Source organism: Aythya marila (assembly GCF_965140915.1).
Source record: "Aythya marila genome assembly, chromosome: 25".
In the NCBI taxonomy this organism is placed as follows: Eukaryota; Metazoa; Chordata; class Aves; order Anseriformes; family Anatidae; genus Aythya; species Aythya marila.
The window spans coordinates 3,885,541-3,911,390 of record NC_139066.1 but is presented as its reverse complement, the minus strand read 5'-3'; the positions used below and the strand labels follow the sequence as shown (position 1 = coordinate 3,911,390).

The 25,850-nt window shown below is 56.6% G+C and overlaps 1 protein-coding gene across 1 annotated transcript in view; it reads right to left on the bottom strand.

Moving 5' to 3' along the window:
* ZNF385C (zinc finger protein 385C) overlaps positions 1–25,341 on the bottom strand; it is a gene marked incomplete at its 3' end in the record, with an annotated part of 72,019 nt that extends 46,678 nt beyond the window's left edge. Inside the window, exons 1-2 of the mRNA XM_082778798.1 lie at positions 25,131–25,341; positions 468–707 (exon numbers count right to left, since the gene is read on the bottom strand). Coding sequence (XP_082634924.1) covers positions 468–707; positions 25,131–25,167 — 277 coding nt within the window. The 5' untranslated portion in view covers positions 25,168–25,341. The remainder of the gene's footprint in view (positions 1–467; positions 708–25,130) is intronic.
* Between the last annotated feature and the right edge of the window lie 509 nt (positions 25,342–25,850).

The window sequence follows — 25,850 nt, the reverse complement described above, 5'->3', positions numbered from 1 at the left end:
AGTGCACAGCAGGGGGCTGCAGGAACAAGATGGCACCTTGAAGCCAGGTGCCCCAAAGGTGCCCATCATGTCACCAACCCACTGGGAAGCCACCAGGAATCCAGAAGGCACCAACCGCTCCAGCCTCACACACAAAATTCATCCTAGAAAACCCAAGAAGATGCTCCTGATGACACAGGGCACCAGCAAGCAGCACGTGGACAGGACCCACGCCTATCTGTCCATCCAGCAATGCCAATGTGGGATCTCAGACCCAAATGCCACAAAACCACTCGAGGACCGGCGGTGACAGCAGAGCCAGGAAGCCCCCGGAGCTCAGGGACACCAGCAAGTGACAGTCAAAGGCCACAGCACCACATTCCCAAACATCCCACGGGAACATCCCACAGATCTGCCACTCCGAACCCACGGGAGCAGCTGTCCCAGAGCAAGGGCAGCCTTCGGGCAACGCCGATCCAAGCTCCTACCTTGGGCCGCCGGCATCTTCCCCTTGTTGAGCTGCTTGAGGCGCTTCTGGTGGGACTTGCCGTTGTAGTGGATCTGCGCCTGCGCAGCCGAGTTGAGCTGGATGTTGCAGACCTCGCAGAGCGTGAAGGACTGCTGCTTCTTCTCCCGCTTCAGGCGCTGCTCGGGCTGGCCGCTGGCCGGCTCCACCAGCCGCAAACCGTTCTCAGGGCTGTGGGATGGGCTCAGGGGTCGCTTCATGCCTGCAGGGGGGAAGGACAGAGCCGCCGTCAGGACAGACGGACCACAAGAGGGGCCAGGTGAGGTGGGGAAACCCAGCGCCGGTCCCACTCCTGCGTGGTGCACAGGCTGCCCAGATCCTGAGCTGGAAGAAGTGTTTGCATCTCTATAAGGGATTGCATTGGGTAGGATGACAAGGAGCAGCATTCCTAGGAGGAACGTGTTGGGACAGGGACTTCTTCTGAATTTCTAGCACCAGCAGAAGCTCCTCATGCCAGCTAAGACCTTTCTTGTTCGCTCCCAAACAGCACTGTAGGTTATCCTTAGGCAGAGCTGGGATGAAACCAACCCAACACAGGCAAGAAATCCAGCTGGAGGGAGCCGTGCGCTGGTGTCCCACAGCCCATCTCAGCCACAGGCACTGTCCCCTCGAGAATTTTCTCACCCACATGAAGCAGGTGCCTGTCCCCGGCACATGGGATGGATTAGCATCAGCAGCTCAAGCCCCAGCTGCACGCAGGGACAGCGCAGGGAAGAGCTACCCACGGCCCCAGGGGTCAGCTGGGGACAGTCCCCACGGCCCCCTGTTGCTCCAGGGGAGTGACCCTGGAGCAGGAACCACTGGGACACCCAGCACGGAGCCTGGAGGAGGCGCGAAGGTCACCCGAGCCCTGCGATCCTGTTACCGCCTGGGAGCAGGCAGCTGCCCCTTACAAGCACAGGCGGGCACGCTGCGCCAGCACCGAGCCACCCCGGGGGGCCACAAGCAGGGACAGGGGTGCTCAGGGTCCATGAGACAGACCCCAGGGTCTCATTGTGCAGCAACGTGCCTGGCACCCATGGGAAGCAGCCAGCAGGTGACCTGTGCACCCCTCAGGGATTAGAGGTGAGGAGCAGAGGTTTTGGTCCACGCGATGGGCAGCCTGAAATGCTGCTGCCACCACCATGGCTTGGTGTGGCACCAGCCTGGAAAGCTTCCTCCCAGTGGCTTAAAGCTTCCTAAATTCTGCTTTTTCTTCTCCAAGAGGTCCCACTGGGATTTCAGCACTCCAAGGAGCATCCCTGCCTCAGTACCAAGCAGCTCCTTGGAGCTCAGCAGAGAGCCCAGGTGGCCCTGAAGTCCCCTCTCATGCAGAGCACGCAATTTTGGCACAGCCACATGGCACAGCCACCCAGCCGTGGAGGAAAGCGAGTGCACCAAGCAGATTTCTCTGCATTAAGACCAGACAAGAGCAATTCAAGCAACCAAAGCCCGACGCTGGGTGAAAAACCCCCGGGGTGCAGACCCGGAGCTGAGCCGGGCGGTCCGGGCAATGCAGCTCCTGCCAGCAGCCCCACGATGGCGCAGCCGCTCTGCCTTTTTTTTCACCTCTGATATGGTCAAAAATGATATAAAAACGAGCAAAGGGAGAGAGGCAGCACGCGGAGGGGCTGGGAGCTGCCGTGATGGGAGGAGAGCAGCTCACCATGCCTCCCATCGATGTGTGGCTGCGCCCCCCATCCTGCCACCCATCTTCCACGTTCAAAGCCTGGAACTGAGCCCCAAACCCCACAGCCCTGCTGCAGGAGCTCGGGTCACCTCGGGTGAGCTTCTCAGACACAGGTTTGGGTGCAAAGCTGGACCAGGACCCTGGCAGCGTGCTCCAGCTCTGCTCAGGGCAGCAGCACAGAGCAGCCACCACCCAAAGTCCTGATCCACCTAAATTACACCACGATTGGCCAAAAACGTCACCAATAATTCCTTAAACTCCTGCTTCACCAGCTAAAAATATGCTAAGCAGAGCATAAAAGGAGCTTTACATTGAAAGCAAATAAATCTAGCTCTTGGCAGAAGAATCTGGGTGCCTGAAGTCCCTGTGCAGCTGCCTGGGACCTGTGAACTCTGGATTTTCTCCCAAGCCCTTGGGATTTTTCCTGAAGGTCCAACATCATCTTGCAATGAAAAGGAAAGAAAATATACACCCCCTGCTTTTGAGATGAGTGGGAAAAAAACAAAAAGCAAAAAACAAAAAAAAAAAAAACATGGTCCAGCCCTGAAAGGCTCAAGAAGACAGGAATAATATTAAAAACAACCTAATGTGTATTAAAAAAAAACACCTGATGCTTTTAAATGAAGCCTCCAGGACTCGGGGCCGAGCTGAGTCTCCTTGGAGCAGAGCTGCCCCATCCAACCAAACCACCTCATTTATGGATGCTCCCCAAAACCCACAGCCGTCAATAGCACCTGGAGGGACAGGGAACCCCATGGGGACCCTGGGGATGGCCCTGACCAGAGAACTCCACCAGCAGAGCAGCCCCGGAGCAGGTCTGGGAGATGATCAGCACCAGGAACGTGAAACAGGGGCCTTGGGGACACAGCGGGACACTCGGGGGCAGGGGCAGGTCCTCGGGTGCTCTTGGCACGTTGCCCTCCCTGGGTATTTATAATGCAATCACACCCAGGGATTCACAGCTAAAATTGGAATGTTATACGGACAAAGTATCCCCCAAATACCCCCCGTCTTATAAAAAGGAGCTGCTGCTGCTCTGATTAGGCCGAGGCTCCCCGGCCCGGCTCCCGTTGCAGTATTTAAAAGCCCTGCCCTAATCGCCTGCGCGCCCGTCTCATTCACTTAATTTCTCCTGGGCCTTCGGGGCCTCTTCTGCTTCTCAGGTGTCAGGACCTGAAATTTGGCAGCTGGGGGCTTGCCAGCCCCATGTGTGTGCAGGGGAACCAGTCCCCGTGACTGACAGCTCCTTTGGGGAGGATTTCTCCTTGTCAGCACAGCACCACGGGTGCTCTGGAGGCACCCAGCACCCCCCTGCAGAGCCCTACCGTGGGGCTGGGGTGCTGATAACCCCCCCACAGCCACCCCAACCCTCACGGTGACTCCATCCTGCCTGGGTTTTTGTTCCCGTGGTGGCCCCGCATGAGAAGGGGTCGCTTTCATAGGAAGGAAACTGAGGCACGGTGACGATTGAGCCACCATGCCTCAGTTTCCCTCCTAGGAAAGCGACCCCAGAAGGGCTCTGAGCCAAACCCAGGGTCCCCACACCCCAAATCCACCACCCCAACCCTACAGGGCTGCTGGGACAGCACTTCCAGCCTCTCCCTGGAGGACCACAGGTGGCCTCATCTTTTCTGGGGGGGCCTCCTGATGGAGGCAGGGCTCCCCAGGGACCAAGCTGCCACTCGCCCACCTCTGCCCTGCTTTAAACTGCCCGCAGGGAGCAGAATGATCCCATGGCCACCAGCATCACCTCTGGAGGCCGGGATGCTTCCTCCTGCCTGCATTTTACTGCCCTGTGCTCGGAGCCTCCACTCAGGGAAGAGGGGCTCCTGACGGGTGCGAAACGCTCCCTGACAGATGTCCAAATCTCCCTGAAATCAAAGAAGGTCAGAGCGGCTTGGGTGTCACCGCAGCAGCGGGTGCTGCCTCAAAAGGCTTCTCCTCCCCCCCCATGAGATGTTTCCAGGCTGATTCTGCACTCCTGGGGGTCACGGTGAGCCCCCAGCCCCACCAAACCCTCGTTCCTCCAAACCCTGAGCATCCCACGCACACCCAGCCACCATCTGAGCTTGCAGCTCCCCATTCTCCCAGCTCTGTGAAGTTCCCCCACCCAAATAAAAAAAATATATATATATTTTTTAATTTTATTATTGTTTGTGACGCAAAAAAATATATTGATTCGGGGACAACAGCCCCCTCACCTCCCGTGAGTCACAGCGATCCCACCTCGTCCCTCCAGCCCCAGCAGAAAACTCCTCGCAGCCGTTTTTTTTTTATCTTAAGGTCAGTTTTATGCTCCTGTATCATAGTCCATAACCCCAGGTCTCTTCCTCTTTTTTAATAACACCATAAACACGGGCTGCAGAAGGCTGTAAAGCAGTGACAAACGTTGGGTAGGATTTAAAATCCATGCACTAAATGCCCAAAATAAGTGCTGTTTTATGGGCAGCTCAGGACTCGCCTCCCTTCCGAAGGGCATCACTGCAGGTGGAAGGGAAGTGACAGAGCAAAGCTGTGCCATGCAATTCCACACACCCCAGACATTTTTCGGCTGCTGACCACCCAGTTCAGCCCCACACAGCTCATGGTACCACCAGCAATGATTTCAGTACCCAAAAGTGAGCCCAGAAGTGTTTGCATCGGGGCATGGTGCAGCTGGTGCTGCTCCAGGGATGCTGCATCCCTGGCACCAGTTACACTGATGCCACAACCCAAATTCATTTCAGCCCCTTGGGGACCCACAGCTGAACACCTCGGGGCTGGCTTTGCCCTGTCCTTAGGATGCTCACATTACCCAGCTACCAAGGAGCAGAAGGTTTTTAAGCATCCCCAGGCTCACCTAGGGCTCTGAGCAGAAAACATCAATGAGTGCCCCCAGTGACTGGGGCAGCTTGGAGGGCTCACCTCCCCCTCACCCAGCAAAAATAACCCAGGGTTAAAGACGTACAGGGCACTTCTCTCACCCCAATCTCAGCTCTGGGAATTCACCTACCACCAAGCCTAATTTACAAATCAGTTCCCAACACCTTGATCTTCCTGCACGTGACATCCAGGGGTTAAATCACCCTGCTCCGTGACCCTGCTCCCAGCAAGCTGCCACCACACCTCAGAGCAAGCCAACCCCAGATGTAGCCAACCCCTGATGTACTGATTTGGGATTTAATGATGGGTGAAATGTATGGAAATGAACGGCTGGAGCAGGCAGCGTTACATCGCTCATCCTCTGCGCCCCGTTGTGCTGGCTGCTGCCATTGACTCCCCCAGGAAAATCTCCCATCCTTGCACCCTCAGCTGGGGGTTGCAACCTCTGTTGTCCCTCTTTGGGGGACACAGTCTGAGGACCTGCACAGCCAGTGCCAGGTTTTGAAGCAGCCCCGCGCTGGGACGTGCTCCCAAACAGGAACCAAACTCATCCAAAACCAGCAATTCCCACCCAAAATCTGTAAAGCAGGGTCCGTGCTAACACACAGCGGTTAAAGAGCAGCCCCCGTCCCCCAGCAGGCAGGAGCAGGGGAATCCAAGGCAGTGCCAGGAGGCACCCGCAGCGTGCTGACACATTTACGCACCCCCAGCCTGTGGGTGAGGAGCTGGAGCCCAGCTGCACCACCCACCCCTTGCGCTGGGGCCCCCTAAAACCTCCAAAATAGCTGGGTTTTAGCACACAGAACGGGCCTTGCACGCAGAAAAACAACTACATGGGTCGAGGTAAGGTACTGAATATTTAGGCCAGGCTGAAATACTGACAAGAGCAGGGATTCAACGGGCATTTGGCCCTTTGCCCCTGCTCTGATACTCTGAGTGGTTGAGGACTGGTCTCACCAAGCTGTCCCCAGCAGAAAGCACAGACTGGGCAGAAATTTGTGTTAATGAAACCCAATCACCTGCCCAGGTTTATCCCCAGGGGTCCCATCCAGCACCCAAGCACCCCCCACCCTGGCAGGCAGCTCCGGGCTCCTTCCTGCACTTACCGCATCCCTAAACACAACCGACCCCACACACGGCCAGAACCTCAACCCCAGTGAAACTGCATCTGCCACAGATCTGGGGCACAGCTACATTGCTGCTCTCAATACCTGTCCCATCTAGCAGTGCCAAACCAGGGCAAAATCAACCTGAAGTTTGAGTGAATTTGCTAAGAGTAAGAAACTTTGAAAAAACAACACAGTAATCTTGTTTGAGCTCACGTGATTTCATAACATTGAATCTGCTTTCTTTATCTGTTCATGAGGGCATGGAATATTGAATAAAAGCAACAGAAATAGAACAGTTAGCATGAAAGTCACCACCAGCAGCTGCCACAGAACCCAGCTAACCCGCCACCCCAAGCAACTGCCTTACTGCAATGGCCCTGCTCGTATTCGCCAAGAACTGCAGAATAGCCAGAAAAACACCCTAACCCCAGCAGGGCTGAAATCACTCCATCTCATTTCTGCTTTTCTACTTAAAATCATCCCTTACAGCTCAGAGCACGCCCCCATTAAAATAGGTTTGAGTGCATGAGATCTCCAGCAGTGGGATCAGGCTTGGAGCCCCGCTGTCTCCTGCAACCTCTCTGCTCCCGGTGCAGCTTTTGCCAGCAGCACCAAGGGACTCCCAGCTGCTCCTTCAAAGCCCAGGGCAAGGCAGCGATCCCTGCTGTCCTGCCCCAGTGGCACGAGCTCTTACCTGGACGAAGCTGGAGCTCGGCCGCCCGCAGTCCAGCCTCCGCCGTGTGCCTGGGCAGCGCAGCCGCCCCTATGCCGCCAGCAGAGCCTCCGACTCCTGGCTCAGGTTTCAAGGAGCACTTCGAGCGCGGTTCGATGGCCACTAAATCAGCCCTCATCAGCAGCCTCCGCACCAGGGCCCGGGTGAATATTGGGCGCTCGGTGCTTGCTTCTCAGCGAGTTTTTGCTGAAGCCCCGGGCGTCACGCGGGGGAGCCTCCTGCCAGTTGGCGCCTGCTGTGACTGTAGGAGTTACCTTGAGCCAAGAGCAGGGCGAGGGCACCTGACATCAGCTCTGCTCGTGAATGAGGAGATGGGGAAGCTTCCTCGAAGGTCAGACCTAGAAAATGCCCCGGGTGGCTTCAACAGAGAGCCTCCAGGCTTGGGAGGATGGATACGAGGGCAGCCAGCCCTAGGGACACGGGGCCCTGCCTGCTGGGAGGATGGAGATGTCCCAGCAGGGCTGCAGGGACAGCAGGAGATGCTCTGGTGTCCTGGGCTAAGATTGAGCAGCTGAGGGCAGACCACAGATTTCAGAGAGCCCTCTCCGTGCCCTCCTCATGCTCGGCATTTCATAACACCAGTAAAGCCAACCCCCCCCGCCCTCCCCACAGCCCCAGCATATGTTCTGCTAATGCTGGGGCGAGGCACGTTTTGGGATCAGCACATAAACCATCGCTCCTCAAAGCGAGGATTACTTTGAGCCCAGGGCTGGCTGCTGGCACAGGGAGCGGAGCAGGTGGGGGCTCCCCCACTGACCACCCTCACACTGCTGTCTGAGCCCCCCCTGGGGTACCCAGGCTGCCTCCCACCCCCAGACAGCCTCTGCCCCATTCCCACACTCTGAAGGGCAGCGGGACCTCCCACAGCACCACCAGCACGCAGAGGACAGCACGGTGCCCGTCCTCTCGTTTGCACATCAGCATCATTAACTCGGCGCATTCCCTGAGTCAGCGCATCTCAAACGAGGACAGTCACAGCCCGAACCGAGGGGACACCGGGCAGGACACAGCACGGCTGGACTGCAGAAGCATCGCAGAAGCACCCACCAGCCCCAGGAAACAAAGCACTAAGAATACATCTGATCTCCTACCCAAGGGTCCTGCAATCCTGAAGCTTTGTGCTCTGCATCTGCAGCAAGCTGGATAATCAGCATCACCAGGGACAAAAAGGGATGATCAGCGGGGTAACGAGGTACCAGATGCAGCAGCAGGAGGGCAGGGAAAGCACGAGTGGATGATTCTTTTTAAAACAAATGACTTGCTCTCCATGTCCAGTGAGCACATGGCTCTTGTGAATGAGCACCTTGACTGGTTACGGGCAGGGGACCGCGGGGTTTGCCCATGCTTGCTGCAGATCACGGAGGTGACCCACCCCGTGCTTCCATCAGCAGAGAAAAAAACAGAAGCAAATGCACACTGAGAGCCTGACATTTTGCCCCCAGGGGTTTAGCTGTAACTGTTAGCACAGTGTAAGAGAGCAGCAGGAGAGGAAAGATTGTGGAGGGAGCGATTCATCATCCCGCCCGGCTGCTGCTCTCCTGGCCGAGGAATTCCTGGCGCGGGACTTTCAAGATCACAAAATCCTTCAGGTTTCTTGTGACCGGCACAAAGATTGGGGTAGAGCCATGGGAACTGAGAGTCCTGCTCCCAGAGGGGCCCCCACACCAGCAAGGCCACGCACACTGCGGTGGTTTTGGCACCCCAATGCCACCAGGGACATCTACACCGTAAATCATTTTCATCCTGTTCCATTCAAGTATGTGCTTAAATCTCAGGGGCTCGATGTGTGCATGAACCCTGCTGTGCTGGGGCTGCTGTCAAAGGTCCTTCTCCAACCCTTGCTGCGCTTCCACCCAAAATTCCCAAGCCTTAATTTAGCAGACTGACTCAGCCCTCCCAGCAGGACACCAGGGGACGGAGCAGGATGGCCAGGCAGGACCCAAGGTCCTGGTCCCCCCAGGACAACCGTGGCCCCCCAGCACCTCACCCCTGCGGGATGCCAAAACACAACAAGGGCAAAAAGCCACCTGAGGACCCAGAGCAGCAGCTCTGGGGCTTGCAGCACCACGAAGGCAGCCGGCTGCGAGCAGGAGCAGCGCAGGGCATGGATAAGCTGTGTCACGCCAGGACAGGGCTAAAACACGTGGCTCAAGCAAGCTTTGGGGAGCAGGCAGCCGTGCCACCCCCTGCACACAGGCCAGCACACCATCAATCACCTCCTGCCAAAAGAGCGATGCCCCAGTCCGGGGGGCTGGTAGACGACGGCTCCGGCTGCTCCCCGCCGCCGCCGGGCTGTTTGCCTCTTAAAATAGAGCAGGGAGTGCAACCCGATGCAGCCGCGGCGCGAGTTTTGGCTGAGCCGCTCCTCGCTGTCTCTTCCTAGTCCCTACGATTTAAATTTCTTTTTTTTTTTTTTTTTTTTTTAATTATTATTTTTCCAAATCCCCCCTGAAATCAAACCCAGGCACCGCTTGTGCAATAGCAGCATCTCCTCCGGGCAAGGTGCCAGCGGGCACGCAGAGCCAGGAGCCACCAGGCAGCAAGGCGCACGGCACAGCTTTGGCCATGCTCAGTCCCAGGAGCCCCCTGTGTGTCCCCCCCCTAAACCCTGCTCCAGGACTCGCCACCCGGCTCCTCCCTGACCCCCCAGAAGCTCATTATCTCAAAAACCTTCAGATAAGGGCTATCCCGAGGTATGGGTCCGAGGCCACGGCGCTGCCTTGCGCCCGCTCCCGCAGGGTCCAGGAGGACGTGACTTACCACATTTGAAGGACTCGGGACGAGATTATCACATTAAACTTTAAAAGTCTCTGCTCAGGAAGAGCAGCAGCTAATGCTGCTCACTCAGCGGAGCCGAACCCAGATTGTTACAGCTATTTTTTGTGCCGGAGCCACTTAAAGAAGCAAAGCAAAGCTCAGAGGCCTCGAATTACAGCAAGCAGTGACCCACAGGCTGAGCCCGTCCTGCCAGGCTCGTGTCCCCTCTCGCCTGCACTTAGGCTGCAATGTTTTAGGGACAGAAATTGGCTTCTAGGCATGTTTGTGTATAACTGCTAACACGGGAGCTCTCCAATTTAAGTCTGAGCTCCCGCAGGCTCCTGTAACACAACCTGAATTAATTATTTCATAGTGCTAAGTAAGTGACATTTGAAATCCAGCCATTGCAGTGGTATCAAGTAAAGATATTTGCAAGGGGATCCGTTTAAATCCACACAGTGTTTTGAGTCACCCCATCAAAGTAAGCCCGGTGCGTTATTAGACCAAAAGTCACCAAACACCCAACCTTCTGGGGGCGGCTCCGGGGCACCCGTGGGGTGCTCAGCCTCGTGGGGCATGCAGCAAATGAGCCCAGTGCTGCTGACCACAAGCCAGCTGTTAAAGCAATATTTATTCAGAAGTTAACAATAGCACAAGACTTTGTACTGCTTCTTCATTCTCCAGATCCTTCACGACCCTGGGTTGGGTAATTTTTAACCCCCAGGACAGGATTACACCACCAGAACCTCCCCACGTCCCAGGTTTACACACACAAGAGCTTACACTCAAGAAAGAGCAGCACCAAACACCACAAAAGCCAAAGCAAAATCTCCCCAGAACTGACCCCCCAAAATAAAGGAGCACATCAGGACCTACCAGAGCTTCATGGCAGGGGGCAAAAGCAGACCCTATCCAAGCTGTTAATCTAGGAGCAGAGCACCCAACTTGCAAACCCCAAAGCCTCCTCCCCTGCCCTTCTTATGGCCCTGGCCAACACAACCCAGCTGGGGCTGCTGTGGTTACAGCCCCAACCCCAACCCCTGCAGCCACTGACGAGGGAAGGAGAAATCACTGAGCATCTGCCCAAAATCCAAGCTTTTTTCAAACAACACTCTTGGATATGTGCTAAAAGAGGTACCCCGGAGCTGCTGGGTTCTGGCCAATGCCCGATTTCCTTCCCCAAGTTCTTCTGTATCCTTCTGGGTAACTGCTAAAAATGAGGGTTTGTCACAACGTAAGGAAACTGCTCTCATTAACTTCCCTAAAAAAGTGCCTGGAAGGGTAAAGGCTGGGGTTTGCCATCCTGCAGCAGTCACAGAACAGAGTCCAGGCAGCAGGACCAGGCTTGATGGTGCCGAGCAGCAGTATAAAAACACGATTTTGGGGAAAATTTGCATACAATCACGTGGTTCGGTCTCATCAGCTTCAGAGGGAACTAAACACTCCCCAAGTGCTTTCCTATTGCGACTGCTCTCCCAACCCTTGTGACAACTGCCTGCCAAAAACATGAACTTCTGGAGAGAAAGGGCAAGGTGAGAAAGCCTGATTTTGGTTAAAGCAAAGCCCGAAGGGCTGCCCCACTGCTCATTTTCCTTGGCACCATCTGGCCCAGATCTGCAGTGTCGGTGATGACTCTGAAGTTTCCAAAGCTCCCGACTGCCAGGAAAAACTTGAAAAAGCCTCTTTAGCTCTCTAGATGACAAATGAAAAGAACCCCAAATTTATTGTTTTTTGTGTTTTTTTGGTTGTTCTTTTTTTTTTTTTTTTTAGAATTTCGAGTGGGAGGAAGGAAAATGGGACGACCCATGATTTTTTAATGCCTGCGGTTGGCAGTTCCATATTTAATGTGACAGCATCCCTTTAAGAAAAACATGTTCACACACAGGAAAGAAAATAAATTGGCAAAGCAATTTGCTTTCAAGCCCGCCTGACAATTCCCCGCACAACCACTTTCCTTCAGCCTCGGTCAAGCCGCAGCGGCCAGCGCTTCACGCTGGGCAGCGTATAATCTAAGGGTTTAAGGATGCTTTGCTGGTTGACAAGCCCATCTGCTAATCCTGGAAGCGGTAATTTATCCCAGAGACAGTACAAAGAGAGAGTGGAAGAAATAATTCATTGTGTGTGAGACGGAGAGGAGACGCCTTGTCATGTTCCCAGGCTGACAGCCCCCCAACACAAACAGGGATGCTCGTTACGGAGCCTGAACCCGGCCTGATCAAAAGGGTTTCTTCATTCGGGGTAGGAAGAGAAAAAAAAATTAAAAAGAGAGGAAGAAAGGCAAAGGAGAGCTAAATCAAAGTCTGCGCTTACTGTTTCTTATGAAGGAAACTTGTGAGGAATGCTTTCCGCAGGGCAATTAGTAACCGGGAGCTGAGGGGGGCTCGCTGCTGGTACCCGTGGGGCTCAGGGAGCTCTGGTCCCATGCCCGACTGTGGTCCTGGCTCAGTGGGAGCCCCGTGGTGATTTTGGGGTGCCAGGACCCTGCAGTACCCCCTCGGTCACCATTTACCTGCGAGAACAGGCCAGGAGCACCCAGGAGCACAGGGCAATTCAACGATGGGGCTGCACGCGGCTGCTGCTTCTAGCTAAAATTCAGGCAGCCAAAAAGGGGTTAAAGCTTGAAAAACCCTTCAGCAAACGCTGAAGCCAGCATCCCTCTCTGTGCTGCCCATTTCTGTCTCAGGGTCGGTTGTAGGGACCACCTGAGGCCGATGTGGGCATCCAGAGGGGTTTTTTCCCATGTGGGAGCTGGCATTTAGGCAGCTCTCTCCTCTGATTCTTCTAATTAGCAGCCACCAGCCTCCATTTAATTGTGTCACAGCGCCTGAGAGCTCACCTTGCAGTCAGAAGGAGGGCATGGGGACGAGCACGGTGTGCTGGCATCGCCCCCTGCCTCTGTGGCCCCCCGTCTCCGTGCCCTGCCAGCCTCGGCCCCCCTCACATGGGACATTTGCACCCCTGAGTCCCGACGTTACCTCTGTGCCTCCGACCGTATTTCTAGGACATCAGCCATCGGCAAATTAGGGCAGTGCAGCTGCTTCATCGTGGCCTCTTTAAAAAGCAGTTTTGCTCCAAAGGAGGCTGCAAATGGGGCTCTGCTCTCTAGCCAGGGCCAGGGACACGGAAACCTTGATTCAGGAGGCATGGGCAGGAGGAACCTCAAAACACGTAACTAAAATGCAGGCAAATAAAACCAAACCCCTGGGCAGTGCCGCCTGGCTGCTGGACGCCCCGAATTGGTGATGCTATTTCGAGGTGCTCATCAAAACACATCCCAGAACTGATTTCAGTGCACAGGCAGGGCCAGGCAGGCTGCTCCATCACCCGAATTTCCCTCTGAGCAGGGGCCGTGTTCCTTCACCCCTGCAGCAGATGAGAGGAACACCTTCATCGCCCTGGCCTCCTGCCTCGGCTCCTCTTGGTGTTCAGCACGGACTTGTCTTCACGCTACTGGAAAGCCATCACTGACAGGCAGGGGAATGAAAGAGGACAGATGATAATTAATTGTCCACATCTTTCAGCGTCTCCTGGATATGGGCTAATGAAGTTATACATGACTCTCTGGCTAGAAGACAGAAGGAAAAGAATCGCAGAGCTGGGGTTTACTGTCAGTGATAAGCGTGGCCTGAATTACGCACGCTGCTTTGGCTTTCTTTGGTTATTTCCAAACAAATGCAGCTCCTGGAAGCCTCATTGCTCACTCCCCTGGTTCTTACAGCAGCTCTGAAAGCTGCAGGAGCCCCCTCTGGGTGCTGTGAGCATCCTTCGAGTAGGCAGAGGTCACCAGTGTCAGGAGAGAAGCGTGCGTGCCCAATTAAATGGAGAAACCTTTGCTCCGAGAGGCCCAGAAGGAAGCGTGTGTCGGCTGGCAGTGCAGGTGGCAGCTCCGATATTTTGCTGGGCAGCACCATTAACACTATTTAAGGACCTCTAGCGGGCCAGCTTTCCTGTTTAAAAGGAATTTGCAAATGGGTTCGTGAGAAGTCGCTTGTCTCCCTGCCATGGCAAACACACGGCTGCAGGCAGCCGGCACCAAGCACGCGTAGCCTTGTGCCCTACACACCACAGCACTGCTTCTGTGGGGCGAGGAAAGCAGGGCAGGTCCATAACCTGTCACCCTGATGCCTCCAGATATTCACTCAGTTTTGGGGTTTTCTGCAGGGCGATGGCTCCCTCCTGCACCCCGGCACTGAGCGCAATGGGGACCCGGCTCGTCCCTGCTCCACCGTGCAGCCACCTCCCGGCACACTTCACATCACCAGCACTGGTAACGGCCTCATCACCCAATGGGGCACGATCTGGAGGGGCTGGCAGGGCTGGAAGCAGAGGTGGAGGCTCACAGGGAGCCTTGCCGCAGCGCTGGAGGCTGGCACACTCTTGCAGGGGGACATGACAGCAAGGGGACCGGGCAGAGGTGCTAGAAGGGCCACATCCCAGGACGTCAGGGTGCCAGACCAGGGTGCCATGGTGACCCCCAGCCCCGGCGCACAATCCTGGACAGAGCCATGCACGGGGATGCGAGCAGGGCTCCCTATTTCACCCCCAGCACGAGCACCCTGCTGCTGCTGGCCAGCTGCCTGCTGAAAGCAAGCACGGCTGGAGCAGCACCGAGATGCCCGCGGGCACGGTGATGCCCTGGTACCGACCGTGGCCACCCAGGGCCCCCGGGGATGGGGATGGAGGCGGAGGACGGAGGCCGGGCTCGGCGGAGGCTGGGCCGGGCTGTGCTGGCAGCTGGTGGGAGGTGGAGGCGGTGTTGTTATGAAAACATGCGAGGGCCGTGTCTGAAAACATTGCAAGGAGCCAGCTACATAAATAGGCCCTTTATGGCTCTTTCCTGCTCGAAGACAGGCCCTTTCACGAGCGCTTGGCTTCGGCACGGCGGGGTTACTCGGCTAAAAGGGCTCTTCGTGCGGGGTGTGTGGGGGGAGGCAGCGAGGCCGGGCGAGTTGGGGAGGCCGAGCAGCAGCAGCGGAGCAGCAGAGCCACATCAGAGCCTGCCCAGGCAGCCAGCACGGCCCCCCCGGTGCCAGCACCCACCTGCAGTGGTCCCTCTGCCTCTGCAGCTACCGATGGGACCTGAGCAATCACCTCCGTCCCCTCACCAGGACCTGAGCCATCACCTCCATCCCCTCACTGGGATGCTCCGAGACAAATCGTGCTGTGGTCCCCAGGCACCCAGACCAGAGGCTGAGCAGGGGATGGGGCTTTCTGCAGAGCCACGGCAGGGAGCGGTGCTGGGGACCTGTTTTGCAGCCCCAACTCGTCCCTTTCACACTATTTCCACGTCACGTGCATGAGAAAGCGGCGTGGCGAATCCAGGCTCTCCAGGCAGAATTTCTGCTGGAAGGACTCGAGCCTTTCCCCCGAGGAGCAGGAGGCTGGGACCTGCCTCTTCTACCAAGCCCTGCGTGGGGCACAGCAGCTCCTGTCCCCGGGGACACCCAAAAAGCAGGAGCTGCGATGCCAGGGACCGGAGAGCACCTCCGCGCAGAGCACCTGCCACTCCGCAGCACTTCCACCGGTATTAATCAGCGGCTTTATTAGGGAGCCACCACTAATTGAGCACCTCCAGTGATCCATCTGGTGCCAGCAGCCGCGCGTGCAGCAGCAGCACTTTGTTTTTTCGGCCGCAGCAATTTAACGCGCTCACAGTTTGTGCCCCCTCAGCACCTTTGGCACCCATAGCGGTTCAGAGAAGGGGGTGACTAAAGCAGCGGGTGAGCTCAGCGGATCATTTTGCTCATCTCACGGCTTTTTTTAGCCCCCCCTGGTCAGACCTCCCATTGCAAACCCCAGCGAGGTGCAGACACTGATCCCATCCTCTCCGGCTGTAACCTGCCCTGTGTCCTGCACCATCCCCTGGAAGCCACTGCTCCCACCTTGGCCACTTCCCCGGCTCCCCCTCGCTGGCTGTGACCTTGGAAAGGTGCCTGGGGCACAGCAGGATGATGCTGGGGACAAAAGGTGATGGAGGATGAGCGTGGAGCGATGCCGGGGCTGCTCCAGGATCGGCTGCAAGCTGCCCGGGTGGTGCCGAGGCAGTTTTTCAAGGCAAATATTCATTTCACGTGGTCCGCCCTTGGAAAACAGGCTCCTCCAAAAGAGAGCGGAGAGCACTGCCAAAGGCTTTGCGGTGTTTTTCTTTTCCACAATCCTCCCTTTTATTTTTTATGATGGGGAGGGCAGCGGGACAGCCCCAGTCCTGGGCAGGATGAGGAAGGCAGCCCAGGAGGTCGGTGCCACGCCGGAGCTGCCCCGCGGTGACTTTTATCACGAGCGCAGCGCTAAGCTCTTGTCTTAGCAGTAACCCATGGCTGCAAACACCAGGGGCTTGAATTAGCAAGCTGCTGGAGCTGGGATTCTGCTACCAAACAGCCTCATGACAAGGGTGAGCACGGAGCAGGGACAACCTCTGGCAGTGCCCCGTGCCGCGGCGATGCCCGAGCGGAGCCGTGCCCTGCGCCAGGGATTGGGCTGCTCCCTACAGCGGCTCCATTTTCACTTTCCCTTAAATGATTTCCCAGCTGCTTCCCCATTTGAACCGATAATGGGACTTCGCTATCTGTCTGGTTTCGAGGGTTGCTTGCCTTGTTCAAGCTGAAGAAAATCAATTCCCCTCTCACTCGAGGCTTTGCGAGACAGATGAACTGAAAATCTCGCCTGCCTGAGCAAAATATTTATTCAGTCTGGGAACAGATTTACTTTTGAACTTTCTATAAATACAGCCGAGGGCACCCATTTAATCCCTTACCAGAAGACCTAATTTTATTTGTTTTATGTTTTAAAAAACCTCTCGCTTTTCCAGCACCTTGTCAGCATGTGAAAAAGGGCAGAGGAGCCGACACCCTTCTTGGCAACAGGAGCGGGACCGTGGGGTGCCCGAGCGTGGTCCCGCGGAGGGACGGGGCTGGTGATGCCTGGAGGGGGGTGATCGCAGCCAAGACCTGCACCCCCCAGCTCTGCAGGGTTTGCTGCTATTTACTTATTTATTTACACCCGAGCAAAGCAGCTGCCGAGGGCTGGAGCAGGCAGAGAGAGGCCAAATCCTCCACAGAGGCTCCTTTGTCCCCTTCCCTGCTTGCTCACGGGCGCACAACGCTTCCCTGTGCTCGGCTGCTTGGGAGGGACCCTCAAAACCCAGCCCCTGTCTGCGCCCCCCCAAGCCCTGCGGCTCCGTCCTCCCCCTGCCCAGCAGGCAGCCGGGCTCAGCGGGGCAGCCCATGCCCCCCTGGGGGGATAACCCCATTTTTGGACCCCTCTGCTCCATCCACAGCCCATTTTGGGCTCCGTGGGTGCTGCGATGGGTGATGCAGCCAGAGATGTGCCACAAGCCAGAGCCTCTCCCCCGCCACCTTCCCCCCCTTTGGGATCCCAGCTTGATCCCATCCCTGAGCCCCGAGCCCCTGGTGCATGCAGCATCCCTCATCCTCCCTGCCTGCTTTTTTCGTGCTGTTTAACAGCCAGGACCACAGGGAAACCAGGCTCCTTGCAGGCAGCACGAGAAGAAAAAGCTCCTTTGGCTGGGTGGTAGGAAATTGCCTCTCGGTGCCCACCGGGGGGGGGGAGGAAATTCTGCGGCGTGCCAACAGTTCCCAAGCGCCCGCGCCACCGCCTTCCTCACCAAAGAGAGGGTTTGGTTTGCCCAAACCTTTAGGAAGATAAATATTTGTAAGGATGACTTGAGCATCTTTTCCGCTGCTAAGGAGCAGCCAAACGCAGGGAGGTGCTGCCCCACAGCTGGATGCTGGCAGCCCCCCCGGCTCCCCCTGCTCTGCTCACTGGTGCCGTGCCCGCACCGAGCACTGCAGCAAAGTACCAGGCACACGAGCACCCTGGGGTGCAGGTGGCTGCCGGCTTCCTATAAATCCTTTTAACTCATCCCCTGCCTAAATAGGAACTCATCCTGCCCTGGGAGCTCTCAGCCCAGAAACGTGTTGTACCTCATGATGGAGCATGGCAAATAATCCCCCCTCGGAGCCGGGTGCGCTCCCCTTGAGGCTGCCGTGGGGCACGATCCCGCAGCCCCAGCTCCCCGTTCCCCCCAGAAACACCAACCCCAATTATTGCAGAGTTGCTCCCTCTCCAAATCCTCTCTGTGGTTGCACTGCTGTCCCCACCCGGTGTGGATTCAAGCACCAGGGTCACACCAGGTCCCTGCCCCGACCTCGTCACCTCCTGCCCTGCACGCTGCTGAGAGCGAACCCATGCGGGGATGTGCCCAGCGAGCAGGTTGCTCCGTATTTCCCTATAAAAAGCAGCCTGGCACATCCCTACCTTGTGGAAGGGCTCCTCCGAAGGCACAGCGTGCCGTACACCACGAGTGGCTCTCTGATTTGACACACTTATTAAATTGCTATTATGCCTGCTTGCTAATTACCTCCTCGGGAAAGCAGAGAGGACAGAAATTTGACATTGAGAGGTGAAAATCTGCAAACCTAGAAAAGCCAAGGCCAGGGAACAAGGCTGAAAACGAAGCTGCTGCCGAGGTGTCCCCCAACCTGACAGCCACGTCCCGGGGCTGAAGCAGCCCCCCTTGGACTGGGACTGGGAACAGTGACCCCAGGAGCCCCTTTGAAGCCCGCAAATCACCCCAAAGTGCTTGTCCTGCACATCGTGCCTCCCGCAGCAAAGATTAATCTGAGTGCGATTTAATCCCTAAAGTCCTTTCATAATGATGCTCAAAAATAAGCCTGCAGAGTTCCTAATACCGCGTGAAAATTTGGAGTTGGGATATTTATAGGCTTCACCCTATAAATGCGATGAAGCACAGCCAGCAGTGGGCATTGGAGGGCTTTGCTCGAGGGGGGGACCTGATGCTGAGACCCCCAGGGCCACAGACCACTTGTGCCCCCCCCCCAAGCTTCCAGTGCATCCTCTGGCAGTCGCTGGCTCCGTAACAAGCTCCTCTTGTCGTTTTTTTATTTTTCCTCTATAAACATTTCAGGGTTCCTCAAAAGAAACTTCAGCACAGTGAATCCTCTGTGCTGAGACGCTCGCAGCAGTTCAAAGGGATGCGAAGCAGCGGCGCTCCTGACCGAAATAAACAGCGCCCGTGTGTGTGCACTGCCCCGCGCCACGTGCTGTGCTTCGGCGGACGGGAGGGGAGCAGATGATAAACATTAATGGAAAAAAAGTGATGCTTCAAATAAATAAATACATGAATATTCGGGGGCCTCGGTTCGCTGGGAGCCTTGTCAAACCCAGCTCCACCTGGGCTCAGGTTGTTTGTCTCCCAAGCAAGCAAAAAACCTTCCCGTGGGCTGCTTCCAGTTTGTTTTCCAAGAGCACAGCCCAAGGTCGTGGCACGGGGAGCATCACCAGCATCTCCTCTGGCAGGCTCGTCAGGACGAGGAGCTGCAAAGGTCCTCCAGAATCAATTCCCCTCCGTGGGTTATTTATAACCTGGTGGGGGATGAGACCTCGAGCAGGGCTGGCAAGCGTGCGGCCAAATCTCCTTGGGCATGGGACAGCCCAGGAAAGGAGAAGCTTGGGGTTAGGAGGATGCTCGTAGGGATGAAATTCCTTCCCGGAGAGGATGCCACGTCCCATCCCTGTTGTGATGCCTCTGATCTGCCTGTTTTAGTTTTAAGCGTTAATTCCTAGCTGCTGTTCCTGCCACTCTTTTTTTTTTTTCTTTTCATCTTTGCGACTCGCAGATGAAGTGAGGAGGGAGCAGGGGATGGTTCTGGTGATGTGCGAGGGAGCGGCACGAAGCCTTCAATTATTTCCTGCCAACACGGCTGAGTCCTCACCAAAGGTCCGTACCCGTGAATTAACGCCTGGGCTCGCAAGAAATACCAAAGCAGAGCCGTGCAGGGAGCCAAATGCCAAAGCTCTACACCACCTCAGGTGCCAGCAATTACACACATCTGCAGAAACCCCGAGGAAGACGTTTGGTGGGGGCCACCAGGAGATGTTTGCATGCAGAGCTTTAACCCCTGGCTCCCCCCAGCACGGCGCACGGGCTGATCCCCATGGATGCACCCTAATTCCAACCAGATTTCGTGCTCCCCCGCCAGCCCCCCTCGACGCTGGGCTCGTGCTGCTGCTCAGATGTGGATCGGGGGCTGCTGGAGTCGTGCCGGGGCAGAAAACCTCCGGGAAAACTTCCTGGGTGGGCAGCGGGTGCAGGGTGGCTGGGTGCTGGGAGCACCTGGAGGTGCTGAGCTGGGGCAGCAAGGGCTCAGCGCTGGAGCTCTGGGACGCATTAGTCAGATCCATCCTGTTCATGGTCAGGGCTGGCAGGTGCTGGGTAAGCTCTCCTGTGCTCTTCTCTCCTTGGAGACCAGCAGAATGGGTCCTGCCCAGTGGGCAGAGCCCAGAAAAACCCACAGGAATGCAGCCAGGGGCGTCCTGGCACAGGTTTTCATCCAAACCCTGGAGAACAGAGCCACCCCAAAGGCTGCTGGCAGCAGGGCATGGTCCCCACCACAGGAAAGGCTGCTCCTGAAGAGCAATTGAAGTGCTTGGAGACCAGAAATCCCTCCGGGTGCTGGACCTCATCCACCAGGCTGAAGCTCCCGGCAGGATGAGGCCAGGACCCATCCCTAGTCCAAAAGCAGCTGGCAAGGGGTGCAGGAGACCCTAAAATGAGCAACCGTGTGCTTCGTGCTGTGCCAGCAGGAGCAGCCAGCAATGGAAATCGCCCCTTCCTCGGGCAGACGCAGCGGGATGCCCAGCCACGTGCGTGTGCCATCAGCAGATAAAAGAGTCAGGATCACAAAAATCAGGGCTGCGCATTGCTCTGAAAACTTCCAGGGTTTAACACTGACAGAAGCTGCTAATTAGTCAGCCAGCCGCAGGAACAAGAATTAAAACACCGCTGTTTCTTTTCAGCACAAAGCTCGTTTTTACCCTTTGGACCAAACCTTTCCCCCAGAGGCATCCCCAGGCACGGCTCTGGTCCCCCTCTGGCTGATGGCTCAGCAACCTGGCACCTGCAAGGCCAGGTCACTGATCCCACATCTCTCAAAAAAAAATAAAAAAAAAATAAAAATAAAAAAAAACACCTGAAAAACCTCTGGATCCTCTGCCACGTTCACAAAGCAGTGACCTGCTCCTCCACGCTCCGCGGTGCTTTTCCCAGCTCAAAGGCAGCGGAGGTCTCAAAGAGCCTGGTGGTGACAGGGGGTGAGGGGCAGCCTCTGACCTTACACTGGCAAAAAAAAAAAATCCCAACAGCTCCTTCATCCCGCAGCCGATGCGGAGCAAGAGCCAGAGACCAGACGTCAGAGCCAGAAATACCCAAAGCACTCACAGCCCTGGCCAGGTACCGGGGCCACCGTGTCCCTGAGACCAAGCCTGGCATCCCTCTGAGATGCCCCAGCTCCTCCTCTGCCTGGGGCCAAGGTGCGAACACGGACCTTAAAAATTACACGTGGATAAAAGCATCTGCTCCGATAAGCCCAATTAAAATAAAATTGAAATTAAAGACTAGCCTCAGAGCCAGGTCAAGAAAAAACTATCTCGGTTCAATTTCTCCTGGGTCAAAGCTGCTGGCTAAAGGACCCCGATGCTTTGCCACAGGGAGCGGCACAGACCCCTGCCTCCCCGGGACCCCCCTGCTCCTCCACCCCTTCCAGGGGTTCCTGCAAAAGGCAGCAGCCCCCGTCCACGGGCAAACAGGGGCACAGATTAGGACTTAACCTCAAACTGTTTCCCTTGCCATTTCCAAGTGATCTTCCTTATCACCTAATTAAAAATTTCCATAATTAGGCCAGGGAAAATCACAGCTTGGGAACGTTCCCATTTCAAAGAAGCCCCAAGCTGTGCCGCGGTGCTGGGTGGGAGCCCCCCCCAGAGCCCTCCCCCAGCTGAGCTGCCCCCCACTGCAGCCCAGGAGAGCTTTAACAACCCCATTTTGGGGGGGTCCCACAGCTTGCTGGGCTCTGGGGGAGCTGGGGAGCAGCCCCCCAAGACGTCCTGCCACCTTCACCCTGGTCCTTGCAATGCAGCGGCACAGTGAGCCCCCGTGACCATTGTGGGTAAAAAAAATGTTGTTTTTTCTATTATTATTATTATTATTATTATTATTATTATTATTTATTATTTATTTTTTTAAAAGAATGGTGTAAGCTTTGCATGGGAAGCCAAGGATCTCCCTGCACACACCCGTTAGCCACAGCTTGACTTCTGAGCTTCCCGAGGCTCCTTAAATACCCAGGTTGTCTTTTACGACTCGCAAGTAAATTATTATGGTGTTAATAAAAAAAAAAAAAAAAGGAGCACTTGTTACCATGCAGTCACAGCGTGAATTTCCGTGAGAGCACAGATATAATTCTTGACGGGGCCTTCTTGACGTATAAATTATGACACTATTTTGGAGGCCATCTGAGAGCATCAGACTAAGAAACTGCCTTTGCGTATCACAATATTGTTTCTAAATTGACAAGTGGACCCTCATGGGCTTTATCGTTCTGCTTTGTGCCCATTTTTGCCTTTCTCTTTTCCCTAGGAATGATGAAGGACCCTCAGGACTGTGGGCTCTGCGTTCCCAAAAGTCAGGCACCGGCCCCAAAAAGGCTGAGAAATAAGGACAAGAGTCTGTGAGGGTCGGAGCTGAGAGAGGGGCTCTCCGGTTCCCTCCTTTTGAAGCCCATCACACTTTGGAGATTGCCCGGTGCTTCCAGGACAGGTATGATACCAAGCCTGGAAATTCAACAGCAACTTGATTTAGCACTTTTTGATTTAACCTAAAGTCACACAACTTGAGTTAACCCCAAATCACACAACTTGAGTTAACCCCACAGCCTTCTCCCGTGCCACTACAGCCCGGCGCATTGGGCAGATGATGCCAACCACAAATAAACAAGGCAGAGAGCAGAAACAGCCTCAAAACGGCCTGATGGCAAGCACTGCAAGAGGGAAGGGAAAGCCCCACAGCTCTGGGTGCGATGTCCCTGGGCAGCTGCTCGGGTTCAGTGGTGGTTGTGCTCTCTCCTGCCAGCACAAATAGAGCCAGCACGTCTGAGTTGGGTGTCTCAGGGCTAAAAGCAAGGGGAAAAGCCAGAGAGGAGAGAAGAGGCAGAAAGATGGGAGCTGGCAAAAATAGATAAATAAATAAAATTTAAAAAATTAATTAAAAACCTTATACTTTTAATGGGGCAGCATCACCTTGCACAGGCTTGTTGCAGGGTCCGATCCTCACCCGCTGCAGCTGTGAGATCAGTCCCTGCGTGTTCCAGCCAAGGGGGCGAGACCCGAGGACCAGCGAGCCAAACGCATTTTATTCTTCCACCGCCCTCCTGGTTTCTCAGCGCAGGACGCTGGCCTTTTCATCAAAGCAAAACCTCCTTCAACGGGCAACAACTTTACCAGCCCGGCCCAGGGATCGGGTCATGCAGGACGCGATGCCAGAGCTGAGCCGGGCTCGTGCACAAAGCGCCCGGCGTTAAGTCACTGCGCAGCACGAGCCAGCCACCCCGAGAGCTCGGAGCCAAGCTTTGCACATTTGCATACAGGATTATACCAGTCTCTTTTTTTTTTTTTTTTTTTTTTTTAATGCATGCAGTGGATTACAAAACAAGCAGGAAAAAAAAAAATCCCAGGGCAGACATTATCACTGGCCTGATTCTGAACTCTACATATGGCAAGAGAGCTGATCGGCAGCAGAGGTCCGCTGGCAGTTACGCCGGCGCAGGGTGGCTCCTCTCGCACCCCCACGGAGCTGTTTCAGCCAAGTGACAAATCTCACCCAGAGAAGCCGGCACTTGGCTGGATGGCTCCATTGAAAAACACCTGCAGCCACTTTAAGGAAAAAAAAAAAACAACTCAATGAGCATGGATTTGACTTTCAGCGGCTGCGGGAACTCCTGGCCAGGCTGGGAGTCTAGGACAGAGCCCCATTTATTTGAGGACTGGCTCATACAGCAGCACTTCCCACTGATGCTGTTTCCAGTGCCCCACAAGCCAACCCAGAGGCTTGCACAGAGCATCCAGAATCCACGCTCCGCTGCCCCAGCTAATCACAGAGATGCAGCCGATTTCTGCACCGCACCGAGCAGCACAAGGCCAACTCCTGCCTGACATCGCCACAGCCCTGCCGAAAGCTGCTGCCAACACCAGCACAGGAGCAGGCAGCTCGAGCAGCGGAGATAGCAGAGGCAGCACTGATCCCCTTCGCTCGGGTGAAGATAACCCAGCAGCCCCATAAAGCCTCCAGGAGCCCAAAGCTGGGCCCTGGATGTGAGGTTCAAGCAAAATCATTGCCTGTATTTAAGGCGCACTTTTAAATTTTGCTCGGAAAATGAAAACCAAAACAAACCAGGCACACACAGAGGAGAGAGAGGAGTTCAGATCCTGTGCAAGAGGCAGTTTTCCCCGCAGCACCAGCAGCTCTGCTGCTGCGCTCTCAAGGGCAAGTCGCAGGCGGGCACCTTCTCGTCGCGATGTGCTCTGAGCAGAGGAGAGCTCCCAGCCCTACCCCAGCCCGACACGACTCAGAAAAAGCTCCAGAGATAACTCACTGCTGCTTCCAGCTTGGAGTCAAATAGATCAGTAAAGGCTGAGAAGGGCACGGGCAATCTCCTGGGTGATGCTGCCACTTCTGTGCCCGAGCTCCCCGCTGCTCGGCGAGCCCATCGGCGGGCTCGTGCGCCTGCCTGGGAGGGCTGTGCCCTGCCCCAGACCGCAGCCAGCCCGAGCTGCAGCACTCCTTACCCGGCTGGCTAACAGAAAGCCCTTTTGTAAGGCTTCAGCAAAAGTCCTTTTCTTTAAAAGCCGAGTACCCCTCGTGGAGACAGCCAGCGGCTCCATTTCCAGCGCCAACCTCGCCGTGGCTCCAGCAACCCCAGCGCCGTGATGGGTGTGAACGGGGTGCAGGTGGTGCCCACGGGCACAGCCCCACGGGCACCCACGCAGGTCGGGCCGCACACCCCGATGGCACACAGCCCCCCAGCAAGCACCGTTTGGGCCCAGATGATGCCCACGGACACAACCCCAATGCATGCCCACACGGGTGGCACACGGCGCACCCCAAAGCATCGCCACCTCGGTAGCCACAAGCTGGGAGCTGGGGCTGCCGGGGGGCACCCAGCACCCACCTCGCACCCCCTTAGGTCCTGCTCTGGAGTGCAGGGAGAAGGGGCTGCGATCAGGGCTCCTGCAAAGTTCCTCCGAACAAGTTTCCCTCCTGTCTCCACACCTTGCCACGAGGAGGTCAGTGGCAGCGGGGGCCCTGCCGCCCCCCCCCCCCTCACCCCTCTGCCCCTGTGCACGGCGCTGCACAGCCGGGCTCGCCCCTTAACAGCCGTCAGAGGGGGGAATCGGGGCGGAGAGGGGGGGACCGGAGCATCCCCGCCGGGGCACGGCGCTGCCTCCCCGGGGGCCGACCTCTCCCCGGCTCCTCCGCGCTTTCCCCAGCGCATCCCCCCCTCTTCCGACAACTTTGCTACGGCCACAACTATCCCGACCCCTCGACCCGGGCCGGGTCGGGCTCTCAGGACCGGCGGCTGCCCCAAAAAACCCGTTCCGTCCCCCTCCCGGTCGCCCTACCTGCCCAGCCGCCCGGCTCCGCCGCCGTTTGCAGCATCCTCCCGCCGGCTGCTCGCTCCCGGCTGGGCGAGCGCGCTCCCGGAGGAGGAGGAGGAGGAGGAGGAGGAAGAGGAGGAGGAGGAGGAAAGGGGGGGATGAAGGCAGCGTGCGCGCCGCCGCGGTCCCGTCCCCCCCCCTCCTCCTCCCTCCTCCCCTCCCACCGGCACCGTGCGCATCCCGCAGGTTTGGGGACGCAGAGATTTGGGGAGCTGGGGCCCCCCAGCCTGGCTCTGCTGCCTCAGGTCACCCCAAGGGGATCCCCAAAACCTTCCCGGGGGGGAGGGGGGGCAGGAAGGTGCAGGTGGGTGCACGGAGGAGGGTGAGCCAGCAGAGCAGCGGGGAGGGCACCCAGGATTTTGGGGGACAGAGGTGCCCGGTGGCCTCAGCACCACGCACACATTCAGGGCCCGATCCTGCCCGCTGAGCTTTCCCCTCCACCTCCAGGCCGAGGCTCCCAAGTCCTGCAGATGCCAGCAGCAGAAAAACGCCCGACTCTGCACAAACTTGAAGCACGGGGACCAGTGGATGTGGCACTGGTGGCCCCAGTGGGGCTACAGGGTTCTGCTGGTGGCACTGCCCCAGGTGTGACCCGGAGCTGTCCCAGCGGGGACAACACCTCGCGTCGTGCCCAGAGCCTCTGCAAGAGCCGGGGGAGCTCAGATGCTGGAGGAGGAGGACGGA